Raw genomic sequence first — 19,733 nt, 5'->3', positions numbered from 1 at the left:
AAGGCAATACTTACAGGTCTATTGCTCGTGTGCATTGCCTTATGTCTGTCCCTGTCTCAATTACTTTCTAATAAACAGCAGAAAACATTTTCAATAACTTCCCATAAGCGCTGCTCGTTAACATCGATGGTCTTGAGTTCTTTGTTGCTGGAGCGTATGTCGAATGATCGAATGTTTCTTTCATTCCACCTCAATAGGCCACCTCAGCGTAATCAAGGTTCTATAACGGATCGGCATAGCCAATGAGCAACATTGTCCTGCGCATTATATGAACATGCTCACTTGGCATCGTTGTTGATGAACTCTGGTTGTGGTTGGAGGTGGGTGACGAAGCATCGCAACACCAACGCTGGTCTCCAGTCGTCGACGCCAACGTACTCCATCGGGCGGGTGTTCTTGGAGAACTGGTCGTAATTCTCCACGCCTTCTCCTTCGTTCAGAATGAGTTGGATGATGTACTGCACCCAATGTGTCCCGCTTTTTGGAAACGACCACTGCACCAGATCTCCCTTGGAGGCTTTGAAATTCAACGCTTTCCTCACCAAGACCGGGTCGACATTTGGACATCTGGGTAGGCCATCTACTATTTGGTAGAAGGGTCCTCGTTGTTCCATTGAACCTAAAATCGTTTTAAATGGCTTTATTTGTGCAGGAGACAGTACAATATAACGCGAGTTCTCGACCTGTTGAGGAAAATAAAATCAGACAATAGATTGTCTCTACCTAGGAAATAACGTCTGGAAATAAAACAGCATTACCACGTCGCCCACGTCGCAGCTTTATTTTTTTGTAAGAACTGATATCCCAACTTCACGTGGTGTTTATTAGTTGCAATAAAAACTTCAGTTGCATGTAATTCTACTGCATATGATAAAACGTTCGCATTACTCAGGCGTTAAAAACGTTTCCCGCATGTAAGCGCTTCGAGCCCACAAAGGGACCGACAACCGCCGAGCACGTGGTATCTTATTAAGGTGGAAATTAAAAAGATTGATTTCTAGGGCGAAAGCCTGAAGGGACTCATACACCCGAAAGTCTGGAAAATGCGGCGTGCAGTAAAAAAAAGTCATCAGAGCTCGCCTCGCAGAGACCCGCGCTCGTGCCACTGCTCGCGCGTTCGTCCCTGTTGTCTTCCACAGATTGCTCCGATACGCATCAGTTAATTTGAATAGGGTCAATTCAGCCACTCAAACCCATGATATTTTGTGCAAGTCGCACACTCGATCTTTGTTGGAAGTCGAATCCATGACCTTCCGTGTTAATTAGGGTGAAGTTAACTGACCCACGTTTAATTTCGCAGCTTAAATTAGGGCACTCGAACCCGCGACATTTGGCGGGAGAAAAGAAGTAGTAGGAAGCAACCGCGCATACGAATGAGATCTCAAGTAATATAGTGAATGTCGGTCGAGCGCGCAGACTTTCGCCTCACCCTCTTTGGCGTATGCTAAAGGGACTGTCAAATTATTGTGATTGAGTCAATCGTTCCACTGAATTCGAGTGACTACAATTTTAAATTCGCTTCAAAATGTAGCTCAATACGGCATGTCGTGACGCTTTGCGTGGGAACTTTGTATTATACAGCTGGATTCCTAGTCAGTTCAGAGATCAGAGTTAACTCTGATAAGATCAGAGTTATTACGTGCGCCAAAATATTGACTTCAAAATTTAGTTTACAGGCGTTTGCGCTTTAGTCTGTGCGTATCGCTATATGAGTAAATTCATGCTTCAGCCCCAACCACTGGCCCGTGTCGGCAAGCGTCGGCACGCGCCGAAGCTTCAAAAGCGCCGGTCGGGATCAGAGTGAAGCATGACGACGCACAGCGATTATGTCGAGAGCCCATGCTAGAAGTTCGCCGATGCCAGGCGAAGCTTCGCCAGCTTGCCTGAAAGAGAGGCTACGACGCGTCGCCGGCGTCAACCAATCGGAGGCTATGAAGCCTCCGGCTGCTGTGCCTATGATGGCCGCCCATGCGAAGAAGCTGACACCAACGATCGTCCGAGTTCATTGGACGCATGACGCGCTTACAGTGTTGCTGAAAGACAGTAGTGTAACAGTAGGCTGACAACGATACGACCGGCGGCCGTGGGTTGTGACAGTGCGACCTGGATACGAACCGACTTCGGACGACGCCGAGAAATCCAACCGACTCACTGGGTTCTCCCGGTATCAGTGCGATCGTCTGCTAAAACTAACCAAATTACGATTGCCGCAGCGTCTGTGCTTGGTGTAGGTGTAATTTGTTGTTCTCAAAAGGAATGGTAACATGCTTCCGAACTCCGAAGACTGCACAATAAGCACTCGACTAGCGGCAATTTTGTTTATGTTACACGTAGGCGCAGCGCGTCCGTTAAGTTCGTAACTGGCGAGTGAACGAGCCCAGCTGAGAAACTCAAAGGAAATGAATTTTAAGTTCCGTTTGGCGCTGCGGCGATTTAAAATATGGCACCCCTGTGTTCGTGCGATGTGGTGAATGAACCGTGTGGAGCTTCAGGTGGTCAACCGCGGCGTGTTTCATGTGGTCTCGGGTGGCTTAAGTTTAACGGGCGAGTTGTGCGCTGTTTCCTGTGGCAAAGATAACTTTCCAAAGCGAAGTGCACCAGTAGTCGAACAATGGGAAGTATGTGTACATCATCAGCCATGCCGTCCGTTTGAGGTAACAGTGCGGTCTTCTATTCGGCATGTGAATCCAGTTGAGTACAAGTTCACTGTATTCTTTCACTCATTGATATCAAGTGCACGCGTCTTTTGGGTTACTTGGGTATAAATCACTCGTGTAACACTCAAGAATACTGATGCAATCAACGATCCGTGACACAGCGCATGCAGTCAAGTTTGAGCCTTTGCGTCCTTATACTTGAGCACTGCAAAACGAAATCTGTTTGCAACGTGTGCACCATGCGCAGTGCATAGCAGGACTTCCCTCATGCAAGACTTATGCATGTAGCAGCGTATTCCAAGATTTCTTCGATACCTGTTTCAGAAGCAGCAAGTACTGAGTCAATGGAACTGTAATAGATTTTTATGTCACTTTTGTATGGAAAGTGCAGATGGTGTGAGTGCTTTGTGAGGAAGGTGAAAAGGTGCCGTCAGTGCTTTCTGCAGTCGGTATATTTAACCGCCCAAACCTCTGCAGCTTCTACTAAAATATTCCTTGCTGCGATATTATAAACTGTAGTCAGAAAAAACATCATCTCAAAACCAAGTTCCTAATGCATCTTCGAAGAATGTGTTTGATTAATAAGTTAACACTTTCACTGCAACATTATCCCGATGTAAAACATATGTGCTTCAAATTAATACATTGCGCAAAGGTGAACGACTGGGCCTACAATAACAATCTTTGTAGTAGCACTGTAACAAGTGCTTCCATACGTATCAGCCACAAAACGACAGCTGCGTGTCTAACCTAGTTCCTTGGAGACGCCTCCATAATGTCTGTACAGACCCTTCCCATTCTAGGTGTGACATTCAGCTCTTTCCTGATTTTTACCGCCTTTGTCAACAGCACTGTGTCTAAGCATCGGCACATTCTTGGGTTTGTGGCCCGTGTCTCCCTTCCCTGATGACTTGAGGTTTTCCGTACAACTACACTTCTATCATTCTACCACGGCTTGAGTGCTGCTCATCAGTATAGTCTCCATACGAAACTCGCGTCACTGACAAACTTCAGCGTCTTCAGCGCCGGACAACACGCACCCTCTACTGCCGTCTTTTTGGTTGTCGCAAGCTCATGCCAGCCTACCACGATTGCCTCAAAACCTTCAAGTGGCACACCCTGCAATACCAGCGCAACAGTGCTCTAGTTTGTCTATTCTGCAGGCTGCTTGACGGAAATCTGGACAGCAATCGTCTTTCTTCAGTTCGCCAGAACAAGTGGTGAGCACAGCCTGAGCCCCATCACGCCTTTATGGCCCGACATCACAACTCCCATGATTATATCTGGAATACAGAGCTTTCTCTCAGCCCCCCTGGCCGTTTGGACTCCCCTTCCTTGCGACCGGACTGAATTGGCACTCCTACGTGTTGTGCACGCAAGGACTGTGCGCGTGTGGGCCGTGCTCTGTGATTGAACAAGTCCGTGTGTGTGCGCGCGCAAGTGGAAGGGAAGGCAGTGTCTCCTGCACCCTGCAAGTTCCTGCTCTATATGGCTGGCTATCAGACGCTCTATTGTACAGGAATCAGCCTTTCTTTAGTCTGCAGGGCCATGTTACCACTAAGATTATTATTAATATTATTAGAATCATCACTGCGACCACATTGATTGCGTTGAAGATAGCGTGACACAAAATTCGCAATATTTCTGGAGCTTCGTGCACTCTCACTCTTCTAAAATAGCGAGGTATATCTTGATCGAAATGGCAATGTTGTCTCGAACACTGCTGATGCCTCTGCTGAAATTTATATTCGCTGTATGACTTGAAAAATGCTTCAAGTAACCTTTCTTCTTAATCTGGCATGGTCTTTACGCTATCAGTCAATGAAAACTTGGTTTCCAAGTATATGAAGCGCTTCAAACACACCCTTTCTTGTGGTGCTCATGGCATTTCTTTCGCAGTGCATAAGACGTATGGAAGCTCACTTGTTCCTTGTTCTCGCAAGCACCTTCAATAGTTCCCTAAAATCTAGTACATTTTCTAGCACTCGGAAGGTAGCATGGACATTGCCCGTGCAGAAATCGGGTGCTATAGGTGCAGTTACTAACTGCCAGCCTATATCTATCGCCTGTAGTGTGTCAAAAGTGTTTGTATTGCTATTGCATTCATTGCTTTCTGTTAGTGCTACGAGCGTTTTAATAAATGAACAGCATGGCTTTGTATGCCGACGATTTCAAACTTTTTAAGATTGTCAGCAGTGTACACCACTGCATCGACCTCAAAAAAGACACATTTTTTTACTCTCAAACTCGTGCAGAAACAATAAGGTACTCTTAAATGCTTCCAATAGTATGGCATTAAGTTTTATGCGGAAAACAAAGCATGTGAAATTCTCGTGCATCCTACGTTAGGCTCCACTGCCCAGGGTCGATGAAAAGAAAGATCTTGGTGTGTACTTCGTGAAAATGCTAAGCTTCTCTCCACACAGATATATTCATGACCTTCACGCTCTTGGAATTGCCTGCTGTATATTTCATGATTTCTGTTCACTTGTGTTCCCGAATTTGCAATCTGCTGTGCTCCTTCCACTACTAGAGTATGCCTCTGTAGGATGGGGTGCAACGTGCAAATATAATTCTGGCCTCATTGAACACTTCCAGAATAAATTGACATCTATCTTCAAGCACCACTTTTCCCATCCTGGCGACCACATTTGAGCCTTCTCAAATATACCTGAACTCGAAACTCTAGATTCAGGACTTAATTAATCAGACATTTTGTTCCTGCATAACGTCGACCATGACATTATACATTTTCCAAAGCTTTTTGATCATATGCAATTGTTCGTGCCGCAGCAGTAGACCAGGCAGCATATCACATTCTTTGCCTGACCTTGCTACAAGATTGTGCTATATATGACTGGACTCCAAAACACATAACTGTACCTGTATTGACATACTTCAGAGTTCATTTCCTCTGTTTTGTGTGTCAGTGATTAATAATGTATAATTACCTCCCTTCTACTCTTGCTCGTTTTATTTTTTTCCCACTTGTTTATCTATCTAGCATTCCTTTTGTCTGCCACGTTCATGTTTTCTGCACATTTTTCTCGCGTATTGCTCTTGGGTGCACCAGTACGAAGGCTCTGTATTTGTTCCTGGGCACTGTAATAAACATTTATTTATTTGATTATTATTGTAGCACAAAATTGTACGAGTATATTTTTTCAGTGCAGTAGCGCTGCTGAGTTAAAAAAAATGCATGAATTAAGAAAGCGCAATGATATACTACGGGCCTGTATGGATTGTGCTATTAAATGCTTCCGAGTTTTAATAATGGTTGGCTATTGTATGCAATGCTCTGCAATAAAATTATATGCTACAGCAACTATTGCGTGCCTCACACAGCAAATTGAATGTCTCTCACAGCGAAAACATCATAGCAGGCTGAAAACAATAAATTTGTATTTTTTGTGGTGACAATGTGAATAAATCGTGAAAATTGCGCGTTTATATATACATATATATATGTTGTATAAATGCATAAATGCAAATGAGCTGCCCCCATACATTCGAATAAGCGCTCTAATGTATGACTTGACAAAGGAAGCGAAAGACACCTATGAAATCCCTCCGGTTCTCAAGCTTATATTTTCTGATTATACGTAATTTCATTATTGTCCAGAACGACAAACTTGACATGTTGGTACTAGATACAAGAGAACATGGCCTTTACCTTGTCAAAAATGTTTTAGGAATACACTCAATGGGAAGGAATTCCAAAGTGGTGTTGACAACAACTACCTGGAATAATAAATGAGGTGTTCCATGGGCAAGATTTGAGAGAATCAAGAATTGGGAAGGGACAAGCTACGAATTACGTAAACTTTAGCGATTCTAGATGTTTTTGGTGAATGCTACAGGCGTCTCAATGATATTTTGCTGATTTTCTCATAACCCACTCTTTCACGTTTCTTTCATGCGCCAACAAGCATAATTACATTGACATGGATGCTTTATCTGTATCCGGTGGCCGTATATCACCGGCTACATAATGTTAAACGTTATGGCTCGGCGCAGGATGCACCTGCACGTAGCGGAAGTGTCGCAGATGTTACCGATGGTTCTGTCAGTTGTCTGTTGTCGACGAATCTTTTATAATCTGCTTGCGTACGAACATGAATGGTGGCGCGCTGGCACCAGCGAATACGCTGGAACTTTCGACGACTGATGTATGAAAACCGACTCGTTTGACCTGCAGAAGAGATCTTCGACGATCGCCGACATTGCTCGCTGCTATCGTTGTGATTGCGTCTGCATCAGTTTTTACCGTCACTACTACGTGACAATATTTCTAACAGGTTTTTTGAATGATACCTTACAGGCCTAATTCTTACATTGTTGGTTGTGCAGTGAGCTACCAAAAATGAAATGGTACAACAGCTTTTGATATGATATGGCATCGTCGTGCATGGCATCGTCGTGATATGGCATTGTCGTGTTTGCAAAGCGATCTTGTAGGCAGATGACACGCGAGCGCTGATGTCGATAATTTCTGCACTATAGTTACTTCAAAGATAACAAGAAACTGTTCCGGCACGCATACATCCTGTAATCAAACGTATTTTTTATATCTAAATGCGCGTAGAGATCACTAACTCATTGTTTGAAGCTTACATTACAGCACGCTGCTTTATGTCGGCCTCTGACAGTTAAAGACAAAATAGTCCAGCAACAGTGCGCCGCAGCCGAGGAGCGAGGCCCATGTAGACCTTGTGTCCAGTTGTTGCTTGCCCTCTTCCTCCGACCAACGCGAAGCAAAGCGTTCGCTTCTCGGCGCGTGCCGAAGTTTGCCGACGCGTGCCAGTGGTTGGGCCTTTACACTCTAAAAACAAAGAGGGTTGCGGGCAGTCTCGTTGAGGGAATATCGGCTTGTCCCATATTTCACTCTTTTCTAGAATATATTGACCCTCTTTGAGAGAGAGTAGGGCAACTCCTCCTGACAGAGGTTCGTTATTCCCCCGCAAGGGAGTGCTAGTACTCGCTCGCAGAGTACTAATGCTCTCTCCACAGGGAGTGCTAGTACTCTTCCACAGAGTGCTAATACTCTCACCACAGGGGCAATTGTACTCCCCCAGATCGAGTTGTACTCCTCCAAACCCAGTACTTCTACTCCTCCAAGCCGAGTGTTTCTACTCCCCCAAACAGAGTGCTTGTACTCCTTCAGAATAGAGTGCTAGTACTCTTCCAAATAGCGTTAAAGCACGGTGTAGATCAATGGTCACGTTTGAAGGGATTCGCAATACTTACAATTGTGGAGTATTTGATTCCTTCATAAGTAACTTCTGCATTTATGCTTGGTGATTGGGATTTAATCTGTAGTCGCCGAGTTACTCACATGAAACGTTTTCACTCTTGAGAGGTCAAAATCTTTATTGATCAGTCGCAATACAAGGGGAATAATAATTTGTGAAACATACTGGCAAATGCATAAAATCAGATTAAACGATATTCATGAAATTTAGAACACTTCTTGCAATAAAACATAAGTATATTCTTTAAAGTTTCAACAGTATTACAGTTTAGAAATATCCTTTAATTTCAATTGGCTCCTTTTCAAAAATAAAGTATAGAATTGCAAGTTAAACATATAACAAGCGTGTAGAAACTCACAAAATAATGACACTACAATCGAGTAGAAATATGTGCCACGTTATTGGCCAGAAAATGCATTTCAGGCACAAAACGCGTGCACTTATATGGCAGAGGTTACCAGCTCAGCTATTATGCATGGGGCTGGTTATGTAGATAAATTGTGCAAAAAACTTTTTTGTGTGCCATATTCTAAGGCAGCAGCTCATTTGATAACGTCCTGTACAGTGTATGCACGTTTCTGACTGAGAGTACAGTGCATTTAGAAATGTGTTGTATATTCTCATGTAAGGCCGCAGGTGTAGCTAGCTTTGCTTATATTTTACACAAAGTTATTCATGTATGTGCTGCATCTCGATGTTTCTAAGTATGTCTTGTCGTGGTTCTGCAGCAATATCCTGCCCGGGATCAAGCCGGTGCAGAGGCGTATTACATTTTCTATTCTCTTGGCCTCCTCACAAAAGTAGTTTCCTGGTGCTGTTGGAATTATTCCGGTACACTTTCTCACAAATAAATAAAATTATATTTACAACATTATCTAGCGTGTAGCAAATGAGTAAAAAACAGCAAGGAGCATTGGCACTAAAATCTTGTGCATCGAATTTTTTCTCATATATGGTAGCTTTTCATTCCCATTACGGTAAGAATGCTATATTTCCGAGGAGCAGCTTGCATAATTACATGATCAATTATTGTGACTCACTGAATATGCAATCTAACTGCAGTATACCATGGCTTCAGATATGGACCAAACATCAGGGGCCCTATAGCGTAAAACTATTCCAATATGTTTCTATTCCAATTTCCTGACGTCAAATTTGCGTAACCACCGACGCAAGCACCGGGCGGTCACCCACAGGGTTGTCTGAACAGACCAATCAAATGCTCTCCTCGTTCATAGGAGGTCACTTTTGTTTGCTAGAAAAACGAATAACATTGCCTACACTGAGCGGCTTGTCGTATCTAATTGGCTGACAAGAGGCGAGGAGAACGCTTAAGTGGAGAGGAATTCCCTGTGGCAGAGCCAGTGCACTGAAAACCGATAATCGGATGAAGAGAGTGGTGCCGGCTTCTGCGATTGGTCGGCTTTCCCTTACTTAGCTAGTGGTAGCTGGTCGAAAATCGCGGCGGCATGCAACGGAAGCTTAAGAATGACGCAAAAACTGACCCTCAGCAAGGAAGAGTTGGCAGAATGACGTAGTAAACGTGCCGAAAGTGCTTGAAAACGTTACACAATCACGCAAGAAGTTTTATTATACGAAAATACACCCATGCACTCCGGCAGGTGTGAGTAGCCAGCCTCTCAGCGATCGGCGGCAGCCATCTTGTATTCCTTTCGGAACGGGGCAGCCTGCGGTATTCCGAAAAAATTCAGTTTTGTTCGGCATATTAATGCATCTTTATCGCGTACACGTCACTTTGACGCAGTGAGTTCGTGCGGTTTTGTGACGTCGCGTGACAGCCAGGTGAAGTGGGTGCAGCCCGAAAACTTTTTACCAATAGCCGAGGGGTAATGGCGAGAAGGGGTCGAATCAGAAATAACTGTATTTATTTTTTTCTGTCAAATCATGTATAATCAGTGTGTACCCATTATATCAGATGGGGAGGTATTGCGGTTTGCGTAACGTCGCGTGACAGACAGGTGAAGTGAGGGGTGGTCGAAAACAGTTTTTGACCAATCGCGGAGGGCTGATAGCAGAATTGGAATAGAAAAGTTTGGAATAGTTTTACGTTATAGCGCCCCAGATGTGATGAACATGATGCATCAAAGGTGAGATAAGCATAAGTTAAGGCAGGGAAGTTCACGAAAAAGGTAAACAAAGAAGCAAAACAAACTGAGAATGGCACCATCCTGTTTCATTTATCCCTTCCATGCACGTGGATTTTGCATGCGACTATGTATATACTTGCACCATGAACCAACTACCTGAAACCAAAGCTTTTTTCCTACTGAAGTGGTTAAGTTGCGCTAAAAAAAATTATCACGCTTGAACAATTTTGGTTTCAAAACAAGTACATATGTGTCTAGGAAGATTAATACATCACCTCACTGTGCACTCTATCTTAACTCCAGAAGAATTATGTCTACAGTAGCCATGAAACTAAGGGGCTTTTGCTTAACACTTCATGTTCACATCCGCCAATCGATGAACAAGTGTTCTGCTCAGATGCTCTGTTTTTTGCATTGAACGCATCTCTACCTACACTAGCATACTTCGATTGCAAGTAGATTGAAGAAACCATAATTTGATATTTTTAAAATAATTTTCGATTCCAAGTGTCTCTCTGGCTTCTAACTCGTAAGGTGTGCACCACGGTGTACACAGTTAAAGGCCTTAATTGCTTCTTGCTTTCGCTTTGGGAAGCACGAGCGGTTCTAATGAACTGGTTTCGGGAGCATGCACGTAAACGATAATGACTTCCTAAACATGGGATTCTCTTCCCCCAATGCTTCCCCTTTCTGGAACCTAAAAGGAAGCCATAATTCTAAAATAAGTGTAAAAAATAGATAAAAAGGAAGACATGAAAATCTGCCTGCTTCATGTCAGCATTTACAATACAGAATCACAGTGGCTTCTATTTGCATCCTTGCATTCACATGCTGGTAAATGTAAGCTATTAAAGCTGTTAAATGTATGTAAGCAGCTAACCAAGCATGAGCTTTTCCTTTTTTCAGTGAACACAGGCACCATGCTCATTGCAACTATGTATCATGTCGCAGAAGCTTGATGTGGGCGAGTTGGTTTTGCATACTTGATGAAAAGAGCGCTACGAAGACGCGGACGAAAGAACAACATGTATGACAGACAAGGTGCGTCTTCGTAGCGCTCGTTTCATCAAGTATGTATCATATCACTAAGCAAATATGCAATTTCATTGTACTACTATTTTTTTATCACGTGGATATATCTGTTGAGAGGCGATACAAAAAGCAGTCACTTCTCACAACTAATCAGCTTTTTTCAAACACATTTCTAACTTTAACACTTGCTCCTATGTGTTTGTCTCCAGAGAGCACATTTGATTTTCACTTTCCCGTCAGAGACATTACATAAATATACCATATTAAGATGACTGCCTAGAGCACGTGAGAATTTCCATCTTGGTGTGACATACTGTATTTTGATTTTGTTGATATTTACTCAAACGGTACACCCAATATACCCACATTTTAGTTTTGTTGTCCAACCTGCATGGTTATGTGTTTTGATTATTTGGCGTGCGCTCCTCGCCACTACGTGAAGTCGCGCTGGGCTGGATTTTTTAATTCCTTGTGTCCTTTCAGCTGCTTTGTTGCGTTATATAAAGCGGGTGCCTGAAAAATATCGTGCGCAAAAGTCAACACGAGGACATGGTGTAAAACAACACCAAGACAGTCGAGGTCATGGCACTAAAAGAAAGTCTTAGTTTTTAGTCTTCCTACTGAAATGGATGCGAAATATCTAAATGAGTGCAACAGTCAACTGCTAAACTAACTTCAATTCTTAGATTTAAACAAAAGGGAAATAAGCGACAGTTCATTCTCGTTCGGCACCAATGTTAAAATACTCCTTCTAATAAATAGAATATTGGTCATTATCAGATGTCACAGGTCTGTCATTAGTCTGGTGTGTCGCAAGCACCACTTGTGACACATACGGAGCCTGTGCCCGGTGTGGCTCCCACACCATCTCTGGTTGTGCCACTGCTCGAGCCATAATTTGAGGATATCTGCAAACATGATGTTCCGTAGGGATGAAAATATTGTCCTCCAGTTCATTGGATATGACTGCATGGGCCTATAAGAAAGGACAACAAGGCTTGTTACGGCAAGCTTACCCACATTTCAGTAATAACAAGAAACTTCACTGCCCCTACATCTAAGCTTACTGAAAGGCATGAACTTATCTTCATTTAGGAGGTGCGCCATGGAGTTCATTTTTGACAGACTCGACTACTGCTGCAGTTTGAAATCCAGCATTTTACATTCTTGAAGGAATGTTAAAGTGGCAATTAGACTGCAGTTATTAGTTTATTAGATCAACTTTTTGTTTTATCTTCGACGACCGACTGGTAACACAGAATTAAAGCCACATTTTATTTGGATACGTTATTTCTCCACAAAAATATTACAGCGATGAACACGTTTTGATCTGCCATGCAGTAGCAAGATGCACACATTACACTTGTTACTTTCAGAGGAAGGGTGATTTAGTTGTTCATATGACATAACTCTGAAATGCGAACTCATATTAGCAAATGCACATGCATGTCCAAAACAATTAGCGTATGGGAAGCGCCCTCCTATTGTAATTCCACCCAGCAGCCGTTACATTCGATGCCGATGCATAACTGGCTGCTTGACAATTCAGTGAGTTCGTAGACATAAGCACCGATTCAGATTCGCACCGTGCTTGAAAACCGCAAGAGGAGACATAAAATCAGACATATAATCACATCATTTTAATACATAAGAAAAAACAGTTCAGTCTTGGGGCTAAACAACATGAGAGCGATTTAGTGCGCGTCGGCGACGAGCCGCAGCTTCCAGCGACAAAACGGGCCGTCGCTTGAACAGATCGCTCGCTTCTGGAAATCTAGAAATCGTTGCTCGTCTCCCGGAAGTCCTATGAGCGACTAGCCAACAGCGCGAAGCCGGAACTAGATGTACATCGCTCAAATGCTACCGATTCTCGCGTGGATAGACCAAACGTTTGAATTTTTATACGTGCAAGAATAGGAACCTATTGAAAGACCTTTCGAAGTATTTTATGCAACTTTTTACAGTAAAATAAATCAACTTAGATTACTCAAGCACGCGTCACGCTAGTTTCGACGCGTGTTTACAGCCCTCCTACCGGCAAGACCGGGGAGGCGTCGCTGAAAATTTTCGCTCGCACGGAGTACGACTTGTGGGCGAGTAGCAAACGCGACAGCCATCTCCATCGCATCACTTGTAGCTGTCGCGCGCAAGATCACTTATATGGGGTTTATACGTTATTCAACATAAAACATGGATTCCTCATGCGTTTTCAGTAAGTTCAAGATAACGTGCCCAACTGACCCCTTGCAGTATGCAGCTGCATGCCTGCGGCAAAGTTTCTAAGTAGCACTGGTGCTGCACGTAACATCAGCGGTCACAGATTACCCATGAGCAAGACAGCACCAAGCTCACGGCTTATTTTTAAACGAAAGCATGCCGCCAGCAAAATGACGCTTTCTGTTATGTGACTCCTTATTTCAACAGCATTTCGTACCCAGTAGACTGCTAAACTGAATGAATTCAAACACACACAACATATGCTAAGCAGGTTCCGCGTAGGCTCGGAATCATGGGTTGGTGAACAAACCATTTTAAGCGTCCTCTCGCCTCACGTCTTATGGAAGATACTATGGTTCTGGCAGCGTCTGCAATTTTCAAAGCTCTTGCGGATAGCGGCAAGTGATAAACTCACATGCAGTTATCACGATGACTGGCTTTTTCGATTGACATCGAGAGAAATAGCGTGCTTGCCTAGTTCGTTGTCAATTCCGCAGGCTATGCGCTGGGACGACTTCCTGGCGATAGCATGTTATATACGCAGAAGGTGCCCCTAAGTTAGAATTCACTTACCCTGGAATATTTTTTGTATATCCAACGAATGACGAGCGACTGTCGTGTTTTCGCGGTGACCTGAGATGGCTGACACACGATCTCCCTTGGGTGGCCTTCGCTGCTGCTCGCTGGACGGATCACCTTTCTCCGGTGCTGTGTTGTTCCGCGATGTCGAGCGCGCGCGAGGTGGATGAACTCCGAGTGAAAAAGTAGAGCGCTCGCTAAGCGTTTTTTTTTAAAACTCTGGCGGCCTGTTCTCTTAGAAGCAAAACGGTGTGTTTTTTGCTCAGCGTGCGTGAGTGATTAAACACCATGTTGGGGGCCAGCCTCCTACAGTTGAAGCAGAAGATTACGCTACTTTGTGTCCTCTATTGCCGTAAGAGTAGAACGGGCATTATACACGCCCTCTGAATGACAGAGTGAAAAGCACATTTCACTCTCTCCTTGGTGACGGAGGAAGAAATGCATTTCACCCCACTCGACATTTTTAGAGAGTAAACAACGCTTTGAAGAGCAAATCGGCCGCTTCACTCCTGCGATGCCCTCCTTAGTTTTTAGAGTGTAGCAGCGGTGCTGCCTGAGCGGCAACTAGTAGAATGGCAGAAACGTAGCGGCCCTCACTGCATAAGGAAGAGCACTTAGTTGCTTCACATGCTAGCTCGTATGGATGTAAATCTTCATCGGGCATTCGAACTAAAATTCTTCGCTCGCACACAGGTTTTCGAAAGATGACATGCTTCGGAACGGCCGCACGCCGTAGTTCACATGCACTTTTAAAGTACTTTTCATACTAGTACAACCATAGCTTTGCTTTCGAAATCGAGGTGTGCCTTGGCTAAAAAAAGGTCGACCTGTCTGCTATATGGCATAAGCAGTTGGACTGCAAACGACCAAACAAGTAGCCAATTTTGCATACATAATGTAACAGTCCAGGTAGCATGAACCGCATCAATATCGGCTTGAATAACAAGAGCGATCACTTATGGCTGACACCCTACTTGCCTGATTCCAACAAATACTGGCTAACAATCGCTATTGCTCTCACCTCTCACAGCTGTCAGCTTAGAGATGCACAAACTCGATCGTGACTTCAGACAAGAAAATGCCGACAAAAAAATGTGCAACGTTCTCCGAGTTGACACCGCAGTATTGCACGCTCTGAGCGGTAAGTCTTCCATTGCACTAAAAGAATCGGCACCGTAAATATTGGTAGTCGGTCTTTTTAAAGATGCCACGACACACACTTTTCGAGCTCGAATTGTGCATTAAACGTTATCGGTGCGCATCCCACAGTAGGCTGGTAAAATTTGAGCGCCTTCTGCACAGTGGAGAACTGTATTAGAATGTGTTATATCGAAGTTAAACTGTACAGTAGTCTGGCACCACTAAGTTGGGACAAAATCTAATCGAAGTAACAGCATCCGATCACGAAGCTCATGCTTTTGTGCAGTGCCAGCGCCGGAATCGATGATAGGAGCCGGAAACACATCATGTTGGCCATGATGTGTTTCACATGAATTTCACATGTACAGTCGCAAGCAATAGTTTAGACACCAGAGGTGAGGTGATTTTTTTCCCGCAGATTGAGCATTCTGGTGCCGTAGTGTCCCAACACTTGCTCATGACTCTACGTCTGGGTGGTTATTCTGAGGTAGTTTCTGCTGGCCTTCTCTTCCTTGCGCCAGCTTTATCGCAGTAGTGATGCAATTGCAGCTACAATAAAACGGCGACGTCCTTACTGAAGCGTTGTACTCCAGAGCGCGCGGAGCAAGGGGTCTGATGTGGTCAAGAACTGTCTCTAAGCAGACGACACGGTGGCGCTGCCGCACTTCCTGGCGTAACAGAAGTCTTGCCAAAATGGCGTTGGTTGTGAGTGGGAGAAGCTTAGTGGCGTCTATTTCATACTGACATTTCAATTTAATAGTGTGCTTCGAGACCAGGGCCGCTATTTTGTAGCGATGCCTTATGCCTTTTTCTATGCTATTCTTATCACCCACCACACACGGCCGCCTGATCCTGTTGATAATGCGGGCAGACCGTCACTCTGACCACTGGCCAAGCGCGAAAAGCCTGAAAAAGCATAGAATCGAAAAAGGCATCGCTACAAAATACCGGCCCAGTCCATTGTGTCAATAAGTATATTACCCCTCTGAGGGGGAGGGGGGGGGCTCTCAGTTCCTATAACAAACAGAATAAGTGGACGACCATTTCATGGCGCCCTCAGAACAAAGATCACGTTGAGGCTGTTGAGTGGACTCCCGCAAGATTATTTTGTGCGGCGCTAATAAAGCTTTCTTTCTTTTTATCTTTTTTTTTAGCGGCGCATATACAGCTCCGCTTAATATTCACTTGTGAGGCTGAGCTCGCGTCTTGCAGTTCCTTCTTTGTCTCTCGTGTTCGCGCTGAATTTTTGTGACCATCGATCAAGTATTCCCACTAACTCAATGCGCAGTCTTGATTCTGAACTATATAGCAGTACAAAGTACACATCAACTATTGAAGACCTATGCCACAGTTTCAAGCAAGCGAGCTTGGGAGTACTGGAGGTTACACTTAGCTTTTTCGTCGATGCAGGATTGGCTTAACAATAATGACCATTTACATATGCACACTCTTAAGCACGATTAGGCCAGTATTGCGCGCTTTATAGTTTGACTCTCCCATTATTATAAAAACAAACGTTAACCAGTCACTTAAAAATGCAAGAGGATAAGCTTACATGAACTCTGCACAGATCTGTAATGACCTTGATCCGCCTTGGAGTTCTGACTTCGGCGGTGTGTAACAGGGTTGTCATAAAGCTACAGCCGTCATCGATGTATGATGAACGCACTTATTAATTACTGCGACACAGTTATGACAAATGAATTTCTTATTAAATAAGAATATTGCCTTCGTCAAAACCGCGAACAAGAGCGCACCTCTAGCCCTAAGTGTTGGCGACGGCGCGTCTCTGTCTCAGTGCACGCGCTCTTTCCAATCAAATCACTTGAGCAACCAAACACTCCCCGATATGTTTTTTTTTTTTTGCAAGCAGCGGGACTCCTGCCCAAGGCTGCCTTCACAGTCTGTCATCAAGTCGGTCGCGCACCCAGCGGCCGGGTTCACGAAGCAACTGTGCTGTTTATAACGAGACATTCAAGGAAAGCGGCAGGCTAAGCATCTTTCGAGATGAAGATGAAGAGACCATTTAGACCAACCTGACCGGGAGAGCACATAGGTTCACTTGGGCATGTGTGGACTCGTGTCAGGCGTGTTGCCAAATCCGAATAAGAGCAATAAGCGCCGGAAGCTACGTCAGGCAGCTAAAACCCCATTTGAAACGTCATGCACTGTAAGAAATTGAAGGGCCCACCTACGCTTGTGATTGTATGCTATACCGCCGAATATTAATTGGTGTCACGTTTCCGGATAAAACGTTGGCGTGCCAGCAGTCGCCTCTATACATATATCCCAAGAATGCACGGGCAGTATAGTAAAACCGAGAAAGAAGGGTGTAAAAGGGGTGTTAGGGTGCAAGTAATAAATACACACTCACTTATAAGAATGATAGAAATCCTTCGTAAACATTCTGGATAGCGATGTGTGGCATACTGGACTGCTTAAATAAGTCATTTTCTGCAAATTTTGTGATTAGCATCGATAATATAAACAGTAATCTAAACGCTACAGTGAAATGTGCAAAAATAACCTATATAACGCTTTTAACACTTTAAGTCAAACTAACATGTTCAGTGTAACATTTTGTTACCAAGTGTAATAACATAACCACGTAAGATACAAAGCAACGGTATAAATGGCGATACTGATACGAATAAACCGCCAGTTTCGATTCAGTCACTAATACTGCTGTACAGCGCTACTGAAATCAATAAATAACTGGAAAAAGATACTGCACACTTCTCATAGCATTTGTTGGCCAGGTGAGAGCTGTTTTTTGAGACAAGGAGCTCTGAGATCACATGCTTGTTTGTGTCAATATCAGTCAGTACAATGGTGTATCACAACGAGCACACCCTACAGCGAGATGGTATGATCGTCCATTCGCATGATTATATTTGCGCTATGGATTTTCAGCTCCCTTCATCTCAAGGAAGATGTTTCCTTGTAGGTGATATCGAGCCATATTCATCGAATAAGGGTTTCGGAATTTGTTGATGAGGACTGTTTTACTTAAGAAGCGGATCAGTACGGTAAAGGTCGAAATTTTTGCAAGCAAAGGCTCCTTATGATCCGGATAAACATCTAGCTAGCGGACAAGTGATGGTTACGTCACCCATGTATATATAAATAGCCATTTTCAACGCTTCATCACTAAGCAAGTGCTTCGTAACCTTGTCACACAATTCCTGTGAAAAATACAAAGGCCTTAAGAAATTTGCACCGAAAATAAGCTCAAGAACCGCTCACCTGTGCGTTTTCGAAGCATAACAAAGGGCCAAACGGGTACTTGTGTTCTATCTCAGCGCCTCGTCCAAGTGGGTCCGTTGCACTGTTTGCTGCAGTCCGGTTCGCCGATACAAGTGCGTGATGTCAGTGGAGTGGTTTCGACGCGTTCCAGACGTATAGCCTTCAGCTTTTCTCGTCCCTACGACGAATGTAAGAGGCAAAACAACCGTTCGGTTCAACCGCGTAATTTTTCTACGCATTGTTGCAATCGCTCTTCCACCAGCACATTTGTTTTGTGCTCTGTCGCTGTCAGTTGTGAAACATCCGCTTTTTTTTGCCTGATGGCGCACGTTACACTTGAGCTTCGGAAAGCCACGGAGGCCTCGTATCGATGGGGCGGCAATGCGAAATCACGCGTGTAATTAGATTTAAGCGCAAGTTAAAAAACGCCTTGCATTCAAGTTTTTTTTTGTGTGTGTGTCTCTCACAACGGCATGCCTCATGTAAAACATCATAATTTCTTTGTTTTAGCTTTGGAGAACACGCGCGGCTGTAAACTCTCGTATGCTATCGATGGCATCAAAGCTCCAAGATTTGAGGCTCTCGCTATGACTGAACAAGATGGAGAGAAATCGGGGAGCTGAACTTTTGCCAATAACGACCATGTAAAGTCAACAGAAGATGAAGATAAGGAAATCATAGGGGTAACTAAGTGTGGTTGGAACAGAAATGTGGAAAATAATGACGAAAAGAAACAACTAAAGTGGACAAATATTTACCTTTGGGATCCGAACCCATAACCTTGGCATTACGCCTGAGTTGTGCTACGTGTTGTACTATGGCGAAAGCCATCAATTCGACTACTATCTTTATTGTTCACGTGCACTAGATGTAGGCCTTTGAGTGCTATCGAATGCCACTCACCAGTATGGCAGGTGGATGAATTTGCGACTCATCCAGTGACTAAATTTACTATCAGTGAGTTCCCTAAATCAGTTACCATTTTCAAGCAATGACTTCATTTATGGCGGGTTAAATGCCGGCAGTGAGAAGAAAACAAAGAGCAACTTATTTGAAGACGATACATGTTATTTTACTGGCAGTGTTGCAGCCAAGGGCCTTTCTTGCGTACAAAATATAATCAAACTCATACAGCATTCACGAGGAGAAAGGTACGTTAGGGAACGCATCTCACACGGCGGACCAGAATATTTATAATTCAAATGGCAAAAAAACGAAAACAGAAGAACGCGTTCACAGCTAGGCCTTCAATACACTTTACTTGAAAAGAACTTCATACACACCCCGGGGAATAAAGGAAGTGTTAGGCTCTCGTCGACAGTGGCAACACGGAAACACGGAAAATGTGACAACACGGAAAAAATCTAGAGTACCCGATGTTCGCTAAGCAAAAATGTAAACTAACTTGTAAATAGCAGATAGCTATGGACTTACGGTCTTGTACACTCTTTGTAGACTTGTCTATAAAACGTATGGGCCTATAGACTGTCTATAGATTAATG

General features: G+C 43.9%; 1 protein-coding gene across 1 annotated transcript in view; it reads right to left on the bottom strand.

The window, feature by feature from the left end:
* LOC135903251 (sulfotransferase 1C2-like) overlaps positions 1-18,333 on the bottom strand; it is a 31,968-nt gene extending 13,635 nt beyond the window's left edge. Inside the window, exons 1-2 of the mRNA XM_065433670.2 lie at positions 18,232-18,333; positions 283-619 (exon numbers count right to left, since the gene is read on the bottom strand). Coding sequence (XP_065289742.1) covers positions 283-619; positions 18,232-18,250 — 356 coding nt within the window. The 5' untranslated portion in view covers positions 18,251-18,333. The remainder of the gene's footprint in view (positions 1-282; positions 620-18,231) is intronic.
* Between the last annotated feature and the right edge of the window lie 1,400 nt (positions 18,334-19,733).

Source organism: Dermacentor albipictus, chromosome 2 (genome assembly GCF_038994185.2).
Source record: "Dermacentor albipictus isolate Rhodes 1998 colony chromosome 2, USDA_Dalb.pri_finalv2, whole genome shotgun sequence".
NCBI lineage: Eukaryota > Metazoa > Arthropoda > Arachnida > Ixodida > Ixodidae > Dermacentor > Dermacentor albipictus.
Note: the sequence above shows the minus strand (reverse complement) of the source record. Positions and strands in the feature narration are given on the sequence as shown.